The 18,390-nt window shown below is 49.5% G+C and overlaps 1 protein-coding gene across 2 annotated transcripts in view; it reads left to right on the forward strand.

Annotated features, from left to right (window-relative positions):
- Window positions 1-445: 445 nt before the first annotated feature.
- Window positions 446-18,390, forward strand: part of SLC12A5 (solute carrier family 12 member 5) — a 111,146-nt gene continuing 93,201 nt past the window's right edge. Inside the window, exon 1 of one of the 2 annotated variants that reach the window (XM_053394807.1) lies at window positions 446-595. In XM_053394807.1, the coding sequence (XP_053250782.1) occupies window positions 469-595 (127 nt within the window). In that variant the 5' untranslated portion in view covers window positions 446-468. The remainder of the gene's footprint in view (window positions 596-18,390) is intronic. The other variant, XM_053394805.1, reaches the window with a different exon arrangement.

An 18,390-nucleotide genomic window follows, 5' to 3' on the forward strand; every position in this document is an offset into this window, starting at 1 on the left:
GCTACCCCCACCTCACAGGGTTGTCGTTGTGGGGATTAAAAGGGGAGGGGGAGAACCACGAGATCCTCGGAGGAAAAGGTGGAATATAAGCGCAATAAACAAACAAACAAACAAACAAATAAATCCGAGGGATGGGTGTGTCTGCCCCCTTCCCAACCTCAAGAATTGGCCTCGCCCTCTCCGGAGCCTCCTCCTGACGCATCTCGTGGCAGTGAGTTCCGCAGGCGAAGAGCGTGCTTGGTGACGTAGACCTTCGCCCCAAGAGCATCTCTCCTCCTCGCGCGCCCCTTCTCTCTTTTCTCCGCGGAGAACGGAGGCGCTAGGACCGCGCCGCCCCGCGCTCGCCGCCGCCCGCCGGAGCCTCCGCACCCTCGGCGGGAGCAGCATCCGCGCCCCGGACAGGCAGGCGGGCAGGCAGCCACTTGTGGCGGAGCGGCGCCCAGCCCCAACCCGGCCCGGCCCGCGGCCATGAGCCGCCGCTTCACGGTCACCGCCGGCGAGGAGCCGCGCCCGGGCACCGCGGCAGCAACCGGAGGCGGCGACGGAGGAGGAGGAGCAGAAGCCCCCCCGCCGCTGGGCAGCAAGAGCGGGCAAGGTAAGGGCGCGCCGCCGCCGCCGACCCCGCGAAAAAATAACAACAAAAACCCGAGGGAGAACGGAGGAGGGGGTTGCTTCTGCCCCCCCAAGGGCTCGTGCCCCCCACCCCCAGAAAGGTGGGTCAAGTTGGGGAGGGGGCCAGGCCGGGCCAGGCCAGGTGCCCTCCCCTAAAGCCCAGTGCGGGAGGAAGAAGAGCGGGGATACCCGCCGCTTACGCCCTCCCCGTCTGGAGGGCTGGTGCGTCCCCCGCCAGGGCGGGCTAAGTTGGGGAGGGGGCTGGGCCAGGTCAGGTGCTTCTCTGCCCCCACCCCGGTCCGCCTCTGGACTGGACCCGGGCGGGACGGAGGGAGGCGCGCCGTGTGGGTCGCCCGTCGAGCGAGGCTTTCGCGCCCCGAGGCAGCGGCGCCTCCATCCATCTCGGCTGGCTTTGTCTCCGAGAGGGGAGAGGGGGCTGCTGCCTCCTCCTCCTCCTCCGCCGCCGCCGCCGCCATGCCCCACCGGGCGCTTTCCCGGAGCCGCGCGGCGAGGATACGGCCGGCACGCCCCCCTGGCCGAGCCCGGCAGCCCGACGGGGCGGGCGGCGGAGGCTCCGGGTGTCTGTAGTGGCCGGCAGAGCTTGGAGAGGCTCCGGGACGCGGGGGCTGCAGGGACCCCCTCACGGGTGGGTGGGCGGATTGCTGCTGCCCCCTCCCCCGGGAGTCCCCGCTAACCGCCCCCCCCGCTCCCCTGCGCGCCGCACTGGCTGGCCCGTCCCGGCTGCGCTTCCGGCTCCCGTTACCGGTGCGCATCGATCGTGGAAACCCAAGCCAGGCAGCCGCTTCAGCACTTCCCCGCCTCGACCTTCTCTCCCCCAGGAAAGGGCAAGTGGCTGCTTGGCTGGCGGGCGAGGCGGAGGGAGGCGCGCGCTGGCACCCGAGGGTCATCTAGTCCAACCTCCTGGAATGCAGGGGTTAAGTTGGGGAAGGCGGAGGACCTGGGGGTTCATTCCTAGAAAAGGTGCGGTGATGGTGTCCACCAAGGCCCTGTCTAGCCAGCTCAGGCCTTTGGCGGGGAGTGCACTCTGCACCTGCTCAGAGAGGTGTTGTGTGTGTGTGGCTGTTGGTGTTGAAGGACCAAGAACATACTGGGGTTGGGCTCTCTTCTTGTGGAGGGGTGAGGGCTGCAATTTACCCAACCTCATCTCCCCCACCTGTGCTATTCTGGGATGGCTGGGAGGGGGACTCCTGCAAAGGGTTTCAGGGCTGCTGCTGGAGGAAGTAGGATGCAGAACACCGGGGACAGAATACCTCAGGTATTAATCTCAGGGTCGTGGTTGGGGAAAGATTCCTACATTGCAGGGGTTGGACTAGATGACCCTCGGGGTCCCTTCCAACTCCACCATCCTAAGATTCTAACAAGCAGCCCCTGCCTGGAGGAGGAGGCCCTTGACTGCTCAGGCTCAGGCAGCTCTGGAACCCACCAAGAAGCTCCAAAGTGTTTAGTGAGGTTTCTTATTGAAGTTTGCATTCTATTCCTGAGGAACTAGGCATCATACTTTAGCCTTGCAACAACCCTATGAGGGAGGAAACACACAGAGGGGGCAACTTTTCCAATGCCACTTATGGCAAAGGCTCCCTTTGAACTCAGATTTCCCACAGCTAAAGACCAGCGCTCCGCCCACAGCACCACGCTGCCTCTCTTCAGCAGCATCCTTTGTTGACAAATTCCCCTCTCCTCCTCAGCTGGAGGGCAGGTAATTGAGTTTCTGCCACTGAGCCAGCCACCTAGCACCTTGAGACGAAGTTTGAAATCTTAAAAAAAAGGGGGGGACCAGAGGTCTTGCAAAGGGTCTCTCTGCTTTTAAGCGATCAGCTCTGCTTTAGCAACATATATTCTGATTACACCACAAGCCTTGTTCTTGCAAAGAGTCACAGAAAGCGACTGTGAAGGCAAAATTGGTCGGAGCAAAGGCAAGTTGGGGGTATCTGACTGCGGGTCACGAGGGCAAGGAGGCGGTTTGGGGCATCTGCTGCCCTAAAGTGTGAGGCTGGCCTTTGGCCGAGATGGCTTCAGAACAGCCTTCGCCAACTGGGTGCCCACTGCCCACCCAGATGTTGGGGTGTGGGATGCCAGGACCCCTGGGAGATGTAGTCTGAAACATCTGGGGGGAAACTAGGTGTGTGAAGGCAGCCTCTAAGCACCAGAAGAGACCTGCAGTTGCTGGATCAGGTCCAAAGGCCACAATTTAAGGAGGATATGGAGAAGTTGGAAGGCGTGCAGAGGAGGGCGACCAAGATGATTGAGGGTCTGGGAACTCAGCCTTATGAGGAGCGGTTGAAGGAGCTGGGGATGTTTAGCCTGGAAAAGAGGAGATATGAGAGCCCTCTTCAAATATCTCAAGGATAGTCACATGGAAGAGGGAACAAGCTTGTTTTCTGCTGCTCCAGAGGGCAGGACTCGAACCAGTGGCTTCAAGTTACAAGGAAGGAGATTCTGTTTGAACATACGGAAAAACGTTTTGAGGGTAAGAGCTGTTCAGTGGTGGGACAGACTCTCTCAGAAGGTGGTGGCCTCTCTTTCCCTGGAGGTTTTTAAGAAAAGGGCAGATGGCCAACGGGCAGGGATTCTCCAGCTGTGATTCCTGCGGTTGGACTAAAGGACCCTCTGGGTCCCTTCCAACTCTACAATCCGTGATTTTATGAAAAGAGGGTTTGGCAAATTCATGGAGGAGGAGAAGGAGGGGGGGCTATCAAGACCTACTAGCCAGGATGACTCCGCTCTCTCCTCCACAGTTGGCAGCAGTGATGCTTCTGGACCATGATCACTGGTTTCCCCTAACGGGCATCTGGTTGGCCACTGTGAGAACATGTGTGGGGTCCCTCTAGACTGGGGGGTGGTTTTTTGGTTTTATTTTGGTGTGTTCTGCAACATTGGTGCAACAATGGTGCTTTGGTGGTGTACAGTCATAACTTGGGTTGAAGTAACTTCGGGATAAGTATTTTTGGATTGCGTGCTGCGGCGACCCAGAAGTAATGGAGCGTGTTACCTCTGGGTTTCACCGCTCGCGCATTTGTAAACAGTCAAAATGACGTCACGCGCATGCGCGGAAGCGGCAAATCGTGACCCGCAGACGCGGGTTGCGTTTGCTTCTGAATGCAGACGGTGCTCTGGAACGGATCCCATTTGCATCCAGAGGTACCACTGTATCTAAACCAGGGGTAGGCAAACTAAGGCCTGGGGGCCGGATCCGGCCCAATCGCCTTCCAAATCCAGCCCGTGGACGGTAAGGGAATCAGCGTGTTTTTACATGAGTAGAATGTGTCCTTTTATTTAAAATGCATCTCTGGGTTATTTGTGGGGCATAGGAATTTGTTCATTTTTATTTTTTCAAAATATAGTCTGGTCCCCCACAAGGTCTGAGGGATGATGGACCAGCCCCCTGCTGAAAAAGTTTGCTGACCCCTGATCTAAACCGTCCACACATCATTCATCTTTTTAGTAATTGTTCTGCAATGCTTCCCCATTATTCTAGCCTTCTTGACACCTGGAGGGGCAGTCTTGCGCTCTAGCGCAACAGAAACAGGACAGCCCCCCTTTCCCTCAACACTTCCAGTATGAAAACTTACGGCATTTCGGAAGGAAGCTACGGATTAGAGATGAAGGAGTATCACCCCTCACAAAACATTTGTGGCACTATTGAAAAGGGGTCGTGTATCACTGCCCGAATGCCACCATGAGCAGAAATAAAATAGCACAATAAAATAGCACTAATTATAATAGAAGCATAGAGCTGGAAGGAACCCTCAGTGGTCATCTAGTCCAGCCCCCTGCCATGCAGGAATCTCAACTAAAGCATCCCTGACAGATGACCATCCAACCTCTGCTAAAAAATCTCCCAAGGAAGGAGAGTCCACCTTCTCCCGAGGGAGACAGTTCCACTGTCCAAAGTTCTTCCTAGTTTCTTGTAAGTTTCAGAAAGTTCAACCCCTTTCTTGTAACTTGAAGCCACTGGTTCGAGTCCTACCCTCAGAGCAGGGGAAAACAGGCTTGTTCCCTCTTCCATGTGACAGCCTCTCAGATATTTGAAGATGGCCATCAAAGAAGGCTGATTGCCAAAGAATTGATGCTTTTGAATTCTGGTGCTGGAGAAGACTCTTGAGAGTCCCATGACTGCAAGAAGATCCAACCTCTCCATTCTTAAGGAAATCAGCCCTGAGTGCTCCCTGGAAGGACAGATCCTAAAGCTGAGGCTCCAAGACTTTGGCCACCTCATGAGAAGAGAAGACTCCCTGGAAAAGACCCTGATGTTGGGAAAGATGGAGGGCTCAAGGAGAAAACGGGACGACAGAGGACAAGATGGTGGGACAGTGTTCTCGAAGCTACCAGCATGAGTTTGCCCAAACTGTGGGAGGCAGTGGAGGACGGAAGTGCCTGGCGTGCTCTGGTCCAGGGGGTCACGAAGAGGTGGACACCACTAAACAACAACAATCATATCGCCTCTCAGTCTCCTCTTTTCCAGGCTAAACATACCCATCTCCTTCAACTCTTCCTCATAAGGCCTTGTTTCCAGACCCTGGATCGTCTGGGTTTCCCCTGTTGACACACATTCCAGCTTGTCAACATCCTCCTTAAACTGTGTTGCCCCGAAATGGACACAGTTTTTGAGGTGTGGCAGAATAGACTGGGACGATTACTTCCCTTGAGGGACGCGGGTGGTGCTGTGGGTTAAACCACAGAGCCTAGGACTTGCCGATCAGAAGGTCGGCAGTTCGAATCCCCGCAATGACGAGGTGAGCTCCCGTTGCTCGGTCCCTGCTCCTGCCAACCTAGCAGTTCGAAAGCACGTCAAAGTGCAAGTAGATAAATAGGTACCACTCTGGTGGGAAGGTAAATGGTGTTTCCGTGTGCTGCTCTGGTTCGCCAGAAGCGGCTTGGTCCTGCTGGCCACATGACCCGGACGCTCCCTCGGCCAATAAAGCGAGATGAGCACCGCAACCCCAGAGTCATCCACAACTGGAGCTAATGGTCAGGGGTCCCTTTACCTTTACCTTATTACTTCCCTTGATCTGGACACTAGAGGTCTGTTGACGCAGCCTAGAATAGCATTAGCTTTTTATGCTGCTGCATCACATTGTTGACTTGTGTTAAGCTTGTGGTCTACTAAGATCCTTTTCACATGTACTGCTCTCAAGCAAGGTGCCCCCCCCATCTTATATTTGTGCACCTGGTTATTCCTGCCTAAATGCAGAACCCGACATTTGTCCCTAATTGGTGTGATGGTGCAGCCCTTCCTAGCTTTGGAACAAACAACTGAAATTTGAAAGCAAAACCTCAGTCTTGACTGAATCCTGAACAGGTGGACTCAAACTTGCTTGGGCATTCTAGTTCAGCTGCTACACCACTTCTCCTGTTTCTGTGATGCTATTAAATAGCTGACTTATCTGTTCCAGGAGGGGAGGGCCTGGCTCCACTGAGGGGGCTGGAGTGCCTTTGAAGGTTATCTCCAGGCCCCTCCCTCCCTTGCTTGGCCCTTATCTCCCAGGGAGCTGAATTTAGCAACTGGCTTCATGCCTTCCAGCTGGCTGTGTGATGGAGAGGATGCCCCATTGAATGACTTGGCTAGGATCAGGGCTCCAGTTACTGCCTTTCTCCAGATGTTGCAATCCTGAGATAAAGAGAAGATGGAAGCAGAGTTCCCCCCTGACACAGAGGTATGGGGAGAATGCGGAGGAGGAGGAGAAGAGGTGGGGGTATTGTGGATGCGCATTTACCTTTCATCTCTCCCCCCCCCCCCATGTGTGAAACTACAAGAGACAGACTTTTGATTTCAGCACAGAGATGGGTCTCTCCCTTCCAGTCCTCTCTCTCTGTGAAAGCAAGTGCGGTGGGGAGGGGCTGTAATCTTGTGGTAGAGCATCTACTTCCCGTGGGGAAGGTCCCAGGTTCAAGACCCCTCCCTGATATCCTCAGGGCCTGCTGCCAGCCAGTGCTGGAAATGCGGGTTAGGTGGGCCAATGGCCTGACTCAATGTAGGGCAACCAATTTCTACAGGAGTTTCAAGGAAAATATTTAAGATACTTCTCTAAGTGACATTTTGCTTTTCCCAGTCACCAACCAGACATCCAGAGATCTCCATGTGGTTACAAAACACATGTTGTTGTTGTTGTTGTTTAGTCATTTAGTCATGTCCACCTCAAACTTGACATGAGCCAACAGTGTGACGCGGCAGCTAAAAAAGCCAATGCAATTCTGGGCTGCATCAAAAGGAGTATAGCATCTAGATCAAGGGAAGTAATAGTGCCACTGTATTCTGCTCTGGTCAGACCTCACTGTGTCCAGTTCTGGGCGCCACAGTTCAAGAAGGACACTGACAAACTGGAACGTGTCCAGAGGAGGGCAACCCAAATGGTCAAAGGCCTGGAAACGATGCCTTATGAGGAACGGCTAAGGGAGCTGGGAATGTTTAGCCTGGAGAAGAGGAGGTTAAGGGGTGATATGATAGCCATGTTCAAATATATAAAAGGATGTCACATAGAGGAGGGAGAAAGGTTGTTTTCTGCTGCTCCAGAGAAGCGGACACGGAGCAATGGATCCAAACTGCAGGAAAGAAGATTCCACCTAAACATTAGGAAGAACTTCCTGACAGTAAGAGCTGTTCGACAGTGGAATTTGCTGCCAAGGAGTGTGGTGGAGTCTCCTTCTTTGGAGGTCTTTAAGCAGAGGCTTGACAACCATATGTCAGGAGTGCTCTGGTGGTGTTTCCTGCTTGGCAGGGGGTTGGACTCGATGGCCATTGTGGTCTCTTCCAACTCTATGATTCTATGATTCTTTGTGACCCCCTGGACCAGAGCACGCCAGGCACTCCTGTCTTCCACTGCCTCCCGCAGTTTGGTCAAACTCATGCTGGTAGCTTCGAGAACACTGTCCAACCATCTTGTCCTCTGTCGTCCCCTTCTCCTTGTGCCCTCGATCTTTCCCAACATCAGGGTCTTTTCCAGGGAGTCTTCTCTTCTCATGAGGTGGCCAAAGTCTTGGAGCCTCAGCTTCAGGATCTGTCCTTCCAGTGAGCACTCAGGGCTGATTTCCTTAAGAATGGATAGGTCTGATCTTCTTGCAGTCCATGGGACTCTCCAGAGTCTCCTCCAGCACCAAAATTCAAAAGCATCAATTCTTCGGCGATCAGCCTTCTTTATGGTCCAGCTCTCACTTCCATACATCACTACTGGGAAAACCAGAGCTTTGACTATATGGGCCTTTGTTGGCAAAACACACCTGGAGCCTGGCTAATTTCTAATATTGAGCAGGACCCGAATCCTACTATGGCCTCTCTGCTTTTCCTCTTGCATTGTGATAAGGAAAAGTCCTGGTGTGCGGATTTACTCCACTGTCCAGCTTGACCAGGTGCCACTCCCCATGGGTCTCTCTGGTCAGCAAATGAAGGAGTCTCCAGCCAAGTTAGAAGAAGCAAACAGTAGTCAGTTGACCTGATCTTTATTTGTTGTTGCAACAAGGTTCAAACAGACAAAGAAAAGAGTAGGAACCCCAAGCATGGGGTTGCGTGAAATTTTAAGACCTCTCCCCATTTCCCATAATACATTTTCCAACAGCATCATCGATACATCACAAATATGTCACAAAGTCAGATTGTTTGGCATGTAGAAACATGAGCCCATCACCCACCCCTGTCAATAACCCCACCTCCAGACACCTTTTAACCTCTTCCCCAAAGAACAATAAGAGTATTTACACATCCCGCTAGCTGCAAGCCTTTCCTGTGCTTCTCCTTTGAAAGTATCAGGATTCAATCCACCATCCTGATGGGCTTCTGTCTGGAGTAATTGCTGCCCTTGATAGCCTCCTGCCTCCTATTGTGTGGCTAACTTCACAACTTGTGGAGGGGCAAGGAGTATGTCACCTTATCCTTAAGGGATTATGGAGTCAGGGGGAGCCCTGGATTCCCCTCTTCCAGAGGAGTCATTAGCCGCTGGAACCAAGGAAATCCGTCAAACCATAGAATTTTGGCGATTATTTGATTCTATATTGGATAGTCAGAGGAAACAGTACGATTCATGGTATCTGCTTTGCTTCAATTTTATAGACTGCTTTTCTGAGCCTCTTGGCTGTTGTGCATGGATGGTGCCTGTGTCAACGGTCATTGTCCTGGCCTTAGGTAGAGGCTGTGGGGGGGACTTGGGGTTTGGGAGTCATTTAACTGTCTCCTCCCCATTCCTGGTTTTAACAATTGGCAGGAGATATGAGGCAGGATATTAGGGACGTGGGATATTAGGGACGCGGGTGGCGCTGTGGGTTAAACCAAGGAGCCTAGGACTTGCCGATCAGAAGGTTGGCGGTTCGAATCCCTGTGATGGGGTGAGCTCCCGTTGCTCGGTCCCTGCTCCTGCCAACCTAGCAGTTCGAAAGCACGTCAAAGTGCAAGTAGATGAATAGGTACCGCTCCGGCGGGAAGGTAAACAGCGTTTCCGTGCGCTGCTCTGGTTCACCAGAAGCGGCTTAGTCATGCTGGCCACATGACCTGGAAGCTGTACGCCGGCTCCCTTGGCCAGTAAAGTGAGATGAGCGCCGCAACCCCAGAGTTGGCCACGACTGGACCTAATGGTCAGGGGTCCCTCTACCTTTACCAGAATTCTACCTACCAAAGAAGTGAGGAAGTGAGGCTGGCTCCCTCTAGTGGCAGCAAGTCCACACTGACTGCAAGTACTTGCCATGTTGTCCTCATCTCCAGAAAACAGAATGGGCTAGACGTCTTATGGGTCTCCTTGGAGTAGAAGTAAGACTGGATAGTAAGACTGCTGAGGGCACTTGAAAGGCACCTTTTCTGAGGGGCAGCAGCCCTGCAAGACTCCTGCAGGAAGGAGATCCAAGGGCCTACTTTATTTATTTTATTTTTTTTATAATATTTTTATTGAACAATTTTTATATTAATACAAACAAAACATACATAAACAGACAACAAACAATAACAAAACAAAAAAAACAAGTACCATTTCATGTCCTAATTTCTTAAACCTTTCTTCTTCGACTTCCTCTTGCCTCCCGTTTCTGTATTCCAAATTCTAGTAATTTTTCAGCGAATCTTCCCTTATTTTACTATAAATTTAAGCTAATCATCCTTATTCTCTTTGTCTTAACCATTACTAATAGTAACCATTTATTTTAATCCAACATCATTCTAACTGTCATTAATTTTGTAGTATTTCTTTAAATAGTCCTTGAACTTTTTCCATTCTTCATCCGCCGCTTCTCTTCCCTGGTTTCGGATTCTGCTCGTCATTTCTGCCAAGCCCATGTAGTCCATCACCTTCATCTGCCATTCTTCCAGTGTGGGTAGATCCTGTGTCTTCCAGTACTTTGCAATGAGTATTCTAGCTGCTGTTGTAGCATACATAAAAAAAGTTGTATCTGTCTTTAGCACCCCCTGGCCGACAATACCCAAGAGAAAGGCCTCTGGTTTCTTGGGGAAAGTATATTTAATTACCTTTTTCAGTTCATTATAAATCATTTCCCAGAATGCCTTAATCTTCGGGCACGTCCACCAGAGGTGAAAGAATGTACCTTCCTTTTCTTTACATTTCCAACATTTATTGTCAGGCAAATGGTAGATCTTTGCAAGCTTGACTGGGGTTATGTACCACCTATAAATCATTTTCATTATATTTTCTCTTAAGGCATTACATGCCGTAAATTTCAACCCGGTGGTCCACAACTTTTCCCAATCAGCAAACATAATGTTATGACCAATGTCCTGAGCCCATTTAATCATACTTGATTTTACCATTTCATCTTGTGTATTCCATTTCAGCAGCAGGCTATACATTTTTGACAAATTCTTAGTACTGGATTCTAACAGCTCAGTCTCTAATTTTGATTTTTCCACCTGGAAGCCTATTTTACTGTCCAATTTAAACACTTCATTTATTTGATGATAATGTAACCAATCTCTCACCTTCCCTTTTAATTTTTCAAAACTCTGCAATCTCAATTTGTCCCCTTCCTTTTCCAGAATTTCCCAATATCTTGGCCATTTCGACTCCATATTTAACTTTTTAACTGCCTTAGCTTCCATTGGTGACAGCCACCTTGGAGTCTTATTTTCCAGCAAGTCCTTATATCTAACCCAGACATTTAATAGTGCTTTCCTGACAATATGATTTTTGAAACTTTTGTGCGCTTTAACCTTGTCATACCACAGATATGCATGCCACCCAAAAATATTGTTAAATCCTTCCAAATCCAAAATGTCTGTGTTTTCAAGAAGCAGCCATTCTTTTAGCCAGCAGAAAGCTGCCGCTTCATAGTACAATTTAAAGTCTGGCAGGGCAAACCCCCCTCTTTCCTTTGAATCCGTTAATATCTTAAATTTTATTCTGGGCTTCTTGCCCTGCCAGACAAATTTAGATATATCTTTCTGCCACTTCTTGAAACAGTCCATTTTATCCATTATTTGTAATGCTTGAAACAAAAACAACATTCTTGGCAATACATTCATTTTTATAACTGCAATTCGACCTAACAAGGAAAGCTTCAGGTTTGACCAAATCTCCAAATCTTTTTTCACTTCTGTCCAAGTTTTTTCATAATTGTCTTTAAATAGATTCACATTCTTAGCTGTCATATTCACACCCAGATATTTCACTTTTTTAACCACAGTCAACCCCGTCTCATTCTGAAACCTTTCTTTTTCAATCTGTGTTAAATTTTTCTCCAATACCTTAGTCTTTGACTTATTCAGTTTAAATCCTGCCAATTGGCCAAACTCTTGAATTATCTCCAAAACTCTTTTCGTACTAGCTTCTGGCTCCTGTAAAGTAAGAACTAGATCATCTGCAAATGCTCTCAGTTTATATTGTTTAACTCCGACCTGAACCCCTTTCACCAACTGGTCCTTCCTAATCATATTAAGCAAAACCTCCAGGACCGAGATAAAAAGTAATGGGGAGATAGGGCACCCCTGACGTGTCCCTTTTTCAATCTTAAACTCTTCTGTTACCACATTATTTACAATTAATTTTGCTTTCTGTTCAGAATATATTGCACCTATACCATTTTCAAACCCTTGGCCTACCCCCATCCCCCGGAGGTTCTTCAACATGAAGCTCCAAGAAATATTGTCAAAGGCTTTCTCAGCGTCCACAAATATCAAAACAGCCTTAGTGTTTATATTCACTTCCAACTTCTCCAAAATGTCAATTATATTCCTTACATTGTCCGACAAATGCCTTTTCGGGAGAAAGCCCGCCTGGTCCCCATGAATCTCCTCCATCAAAACTCTTTTCAGTCTCTTTGCTAAAACACCAGCAAAGATTTTGTAATCCACATTTAGTAAGGAGATGGGGCGGTAGTTCTTAAGTTGGGTCTTTTCAGTCTCTGTCTTTGGTATAAGTGTAATGTAGGCCTCTCTCCACGTGTCGGGTGCCCTTCTCCCCTCCATGATCTCGTTGCAGACTTCCTTCAAAGGTTGTATAAGCCCTTCTTTCAAAACTTTGTAATATTTGGAAGTCAGTCCATCCGGTCCAGGTGATTTGCCCAACGTCATATTTTCCAAGGGCCTACTTTAGCCCCGTGAAAACTCAGCCTTTCCTCCTGGGTGGCATCTTCCTCCACCTCTGCCCTCTGCAGAACTAGGACCCTGAGATCCCTGCAGGCTTGTAATACGTTCATATTTATTTACACAGTTATTTACAGACTGCTCTTCATACAAAATATCAGGGTGTTGCACAGAGAGATCCACAAATCCAAAAAATAAAAAAATCATGGCAACAATACAGAAGAATCAAAAACGACGGGCTCATCTAAAAAGTTTATAAACTGCTGAATAGGCCTATCAGCGTAAAAAAGTCATTAAGAGATGCCTATAATTAGGAGCAAGGATGTTTCTGCTTAGTATTTTAATTGCTAACACTTTATAATATATTTGCTCTTAGGTTTGTTTTTGTCTTATTATTTTTCTGTAGGTGGCTGGGGTCTAAAGAATAAAAGTATTATTATTCTTAGCCTGAACTATTTGTTTATTACGGGAAAGTGAGATTAATATTTATATCTCCTGCCCCAGCCCTGTACCTGCTGCTTCCTCCCGTGTTTCCTTTGGAACAACTTTTGCTTGGCAGGGAGGGCAAAGAGGTCCAAACAGGTGGCATTTCATTCCTAGTGGCGGAATGCCGGGCACGGAGCTCCCTCTAGTGGCCAAAGGTTTTGTCTGTGTTCTGCAAAGGTTGCCTCCTGACAGCCGTTTCTGAGACTGTGATTTGTATGGCGGTGCAGATCCCTGGGCCCAAAATACCTGGTGCACGATGCACTTCTTGGGAAAGGCGCTGCCCAGGCATGTTTTGCCACCATGTGTCTAGCGTGGCGAGCAATGAATGAAAGAGCAGGCCTCTGCCTCGGAGGTGGACGTCTTGCAGAAGTGCATAGTCCACACTTGACATGAGGTGGGCAGGAGGGTTGGGAGGGATTGAATATCTGTTCCGAAGGACCAGTGGCTGCATGAGAAAGTTGGCACTTATGTGAACATGGGATGGACAAATCGAAAGACAACCTTAGAAATTAGGAGATCTCAGTGCTGAGATATTTTCCTTCCCCCTCCATGAGGGCGCAGGACCCTGAGGGCTGAGTCTGGCTGTGATAGAAATGCCCATGGCAGGAATCTTCCAGCAGCCTGTGCAACAAACAGACTCAGCTATGTGCAAATGGCATCTATACATCACACTAATTCGAGCGTAGAATTTTTACGCTGACAAAATCCCTTGTAATCACCACCAGTGTCGGCTCCCTGACAGAAAGTCCCTTTCAGCTGTGCGTCTTTCTCGGGCTCACACGACTGACCGGCGGTCTCTAATTCCTTCGGGAAAATTCTCTATCAGATTCCAGCTTGAATCATTAATAAGTACCAGGCAGCTGGACGATGGGGGCAGTTCTTCAAACCAGCCATTTCTTTCCTTACAATAGGTGCTTCCCAATGACATTTTGAATGCTGGGGTTGAATGTGTTTGGGAAATGTTCATGTTCCTGATGTTTTGCATGGTGTAATATCGATCAGAGGTGCTGAATCTGTGGTACTCGAGATATCATTGGGCTCAGCCTCCCTTCTGAGCACAGTCCATGGGCAGATGGAGTTTGCCCTCAATCCTACCCTTAATAATAATAATAATAACCATTTATTATTTGTACCCTGCCCATCTGGCTGGGTTTCCCCAGCCACTCTGGGCAGCTGCCAACAAAGATTAAAAATACATCAAAATGTCACACATTAAAAACTTCTCTGAACTGAGTGTGGTGGAGTCTCCTTCTTTGGAGGTCTTTAAGCAGAGGCTTGACACCCATATGTCAGGAGTGCTCTGATGGTGTTTCCTGCTTGGCAGGGGGTTGGACTCGATGGCCCTTGTGGTCTCTTCCAACTCTTCTATGATTCTATGATTCATGAGAGTCCAGGTAAGAAAGTGAGACAAGCTTTACTCTCTCCATGTTCCCCATCATTTATAAACATCTATCCTGTCCTCTATGACTCCCCTTTTCTCCACCCTAAAAAGTCCCCCAAAGTCCTTTCCTCACAGGGGATCCTCTCCACCCCCTTGATCATCTGGCTTGCTCTCTTCTGAAGTATTTCCAACTCTGATATATCCTTTTTGAGGTGAGTCAACAAGAAACTCTGCACAGTATCTCAAAGGTGGTTACACCACAGATTTGTATAAAGCCATTATGATATCTGCAGTTTTTATTTTCAATTCCTTGCTTAATGATCTGTAGAACATGCCTTTTCCCCAGCTGCTACACGTGAACCCAGTATCTCCATCACGCTTTGCACTGTCACCAAAAAGTCTTGTTCCTGACAGTCACCTCCAGTTCAGACCCCATTTGCCTCCCTGTGGAACAAAACGTTCTGCCCCAATGTACACCATCACTTTATATTCCTGTATATTGAACTGTGTTTGCTAGTCTGCTGCCCTGTGAAGGAAGGTCACGGCATATGGGACTGTTTAGTTTAGAGAAAAGGTGACCCAGAGGCGACATGACATTTCCTTGTGCCTGGCATGGAGAAAGCACATAAAGAAAAGTTCTTCTCCTTTTCCCATTACACTAGAAGCCCTAGACATCCAATAAAGCTGAATATTGGAAGACCCAGGCTGGATTTATATATATAAAAAAATCCTTCCTGTAACACATTGTTAACCCACAGGAGGCAGTGACAACCACCAACTTGGATGGCTTTTAAAACAGATTAGGCAAATTCCTGGAGGCGGAGAGGGCTCTTGTGTTTGAATCCTGCTTGCTGGTTCCCCACAGGCAACCGTTTGGCCTCTGTGAGAACAGGATGCTGGACTAGATGGGCCACTGGTCGGATCCAGGAGGGTCTTGCTGTCTTCTTATGATCCCTCCCTCCTAGGCACTCGTTCCTAAGGAACAGTGTTTTCTCTGCTGTTATCACCAGAGGCAGCTTCGTCCCTCCTCCTCCTGGCCCCAATTCCCTGTTGCTCAAAATCAGGCACCTTTGGATGCCCGATGACTAAGCAGCAGGTGCTTCGCTCGATCTGGAGATGAATCAAGCCTTTGCTGTCCCTGTGCAATCCTCGCAAGATCTGGAGGAGGCTGGGATTCTCCTTGCCCACCCGGTGGCTGAGTTGGCTGTAACCTGGTTTATCTACTTATGCCAGCTAAGGAAGAGCCCTGCTGGCACAAATTAAGCCAGCCTGAGGTATGCTGGGGTAAATGGCAAAAAAAGGGCTGTGTCAGGGCTAAGGGGAGGGACAGAATGGCGCAGCATCCTGCCCTCTACATTCCCTGGTCCTGCCCACAGAGCTTGCCAGAAATGCAGTGCCATGAAAATCAGCTCCGCAGGAGTCAGTGGAATGGCAGGATGGGAAGGTTTGCCCTGCCCCCAGCAGCCACTGGCCAGGAGCACAGAATCCTAGAGCTGTAGAGTGGGAAGGGACCCTCAAAGGTCATCCAGCCCAACCCCCTGCAGTGCAGGAATCACAGCTAAGGAATCCCTGGCAGCTGGCCTTGCAGCAGATCAGATGCCGCTGAACTGGTCTGTCTGCCTGGTTAGGATTCCTCTGCCTCTTGACTGACTGGTGGGCTGGGGCAATTGCCATCTGTAAGGACTGAAGGCAACCAAGGTGGTTTCTCGATCTGGATTCTTATGATTTCTTCTGGAGTTTTCTTGTGATGTGGCAAGAGGGGGGGAGGCTAAGGTGGCTTTTTGAAAATGAATGAGTGGCTTTTCTTTTAAAAAAGTGGTTTGTCCCCTTTAAGAAAAGTCAGTGTATTTGAAAAGTGAAATAGAATAATCAAATGCCTCGCCCCTGCCCTAGTACGTATCTCAAAAAGGCATGAATGCCGAGGTTCTGTGCACATGCAAATGTGTCTGATGAATTGATTGATCTTGAGACAAAGTCTGGTGGGGAGACGTCAATTAAAGCTGACTTATCGTTGGTTAGTTAACCTAGATCTCATTTCCCCTCATTTGCTTTGACACTCAGAGCAGCTCAGGGAAGCCCTGAGGGATGGATTTGGCGCGGCTGCTTCTCTGTATGGGGAGCCCAGGAGTTGTGGGTTCCAGACAGGTGTGGCTGCTGCTCCCAGAGACCAGGGCAGGTAGCAGGTGTCTCCCTTGCTGCTGCTCTGGGGGGAGCTAGTGGAAGCTCCTTTCTGCCACTTGGGGAGGGGCAGGAAGCCTGGCCTGGATCACCCGGGGAACCAAAGTGTCCCCCCCCATGTGTGTGATGCTGCAATACCTCCTTCAGAAAGAGAAAGGCGTTTGTCTCCTTCCTCATAACACACACAAGCTTTGACATGAAAGAGGTTTATTAGAGGCTCCCAGTACGTTTCCGAGCACAATTCAAAGTGTTGGTGCTTGAAAGCCCTAAATGGCCTCAGTCCAGTATATCTGAAGGAGCATCTCCACCCCCATCGTTCAGCCTGGACGCTGAGATCCAGCTCTGAGGGCCTTCTGGCGGTTCCCTCACTGCAAGAAGCCAAGTTACAGGGAACCAGGCAGAGGGCCTTCTCGGTGGTGGCACCCGCCCTGTGGAACGCCCTCCCACCAGATGTCAAAGAGAAGAACAACTACCAGACTTTTAGAAAACATCTGAAGGGAGCCCTCTTTAGGGAAGCTTTTAATGTTTGACAGACCACTGTATTTTAATATTTTGTTGGGAGCTGCCCAGAGTGGCTGGGGAAACTCAGCCAGATGGGCGAGGTATAAATAATAAATTCTATTCTATTCTTTTCTACTGGATTATGCATGGCAGGGAGAAAGAGGCTAGACGGGAGCTTGATCCTTGCTTTCTCAGAACGCTAGAATTCATGGGCATCCGAGGAAGCTGAATGCTGGAAGATGCAGGCTGGAGAAAAGAAAGTCCTTCTTCATGCAGGACAGTTAAACTGTGGAACTCCCTCCCACAGGGAGAGCCACCACCTTGGATGGCTTTACAAGAGGATGAAGCAAATGCCTGGAGGACCAGAGGGTTACAAATAAGTTACTAGCCACTGCTGGGGACAGCGATGCTTCGGAGTATCAGTTTCTGGAAACTTCAGGAAGGGAGCAGACAGGGCTCTGGTGCTGGATCCTGCTTGTGGGTTTCCCATGGGGGCATCCGGCTGGCCCCTGTGAGAAGAGGAGTCTGGACTGGCTTGATCCAGGAGGCTCCCTTTGTGCTCTTAAGGAAGTCAGACTATCCTCCGCCAGGGCCAGGGCCTTCTCAGTGATGGCTCCGGCCTGGTGGACTGCTCTGTCCCAGGAGACCAGGGCCCTGCAGGATTTAACCTCCTTCCTTCTCTGTAAGACAGAGCTATTCTGCCTGGCCTTTAATTTGAATTCAGCCTGATCTTTTATTCCCCTTCCTCCCCTCCCCCTCCTCTTTTTATGAAGATTCCCCACTCTGGGATCCCACAGCTAATTCTCCCCTGGTAAACTCGCTGGCCCAAATAGGACTAACTTAGCCAGCTAGCCCTGGTGATCATCTAATGTTTGTTGGATGGATTTCCCCCTAAATTGATTTTTGAATTCTGAATTTATTGTTATTCACGTTTTATACTGCATTTTATGCTGGTTTTTGTTGCATTAATTAAGTGTTTAAATTTGTTGTTAGCCGCCCTGAGCCCAGTTTTCTGAACCCGGAAGGGCGGGGTATAAATATATAATTATTATTATTATTATTATTATTATTATTATTATTATTATTAGAGTCTCAGACTGGGGCCTGACTGCATGGGTCTTGTTGCAGAGGGAGGCATTTGGGGGGGGGCTGCCAGTGTACTAGCCATGCACAATTGGGGGTGGGGGCCCCCCTAGGGTTCCCTTGCACAGTTGCAGAGAAAAGTGTGTGGTGTCTCCCAGATTCCCCTGGATCTAGGCGCCTGCGCACATCCGGAACCAGCAGCACCGCCTGGCATTGCTGGGGGTTGGACTAGATGGCCTTGGGGTTCCCTTGCAGCTCTGATTCCACGACCAGAGCAGGTTGCTCTCTGCCAGCTCAGGCCATTTGAAAGCGGATGAGATGAATTTGTGATGGAGGAGGAGGAGCAGGAGGAGGAGGAAGAGAGAAGCACTGCTTGCAAGTGGCAATGGTGAGAGGCGACCTTCCAGATGAGAGGCAGCCTGATGGGTAGCAGCTGTTGGGAGGGCTCTGGTCTCCAGGCCTGGCTTGGGGGTCTCTGTGGCTGATCGTCGGCTGCCAAAATGTGAGTGCGGCTGCTGCTGTTAGGAGAGGGCTGGGTTTTTTTTAGCTTTCTAATGTGTATTGTAGGATGGAGACAGATCTGGGTTACAGCTAGGCTTTTTTTGTTTGTGCTTCCTGA

The sequence above is a fragment of the Podarcis raffonei genome, chromosome 6, assembly GCF_027172205.1.
Source record: "Podarcis raffonei isolate rPodRaf1 chromosome 6, rPodRaf1.pri, whole genome shotgun sequence".
Taxonomy (NCBI): Eukaryota; Metazoa; Chordata; class Lepidosauria; order Squamata; family Lacertidae; genus Podarcis; species Podarcis raffonei.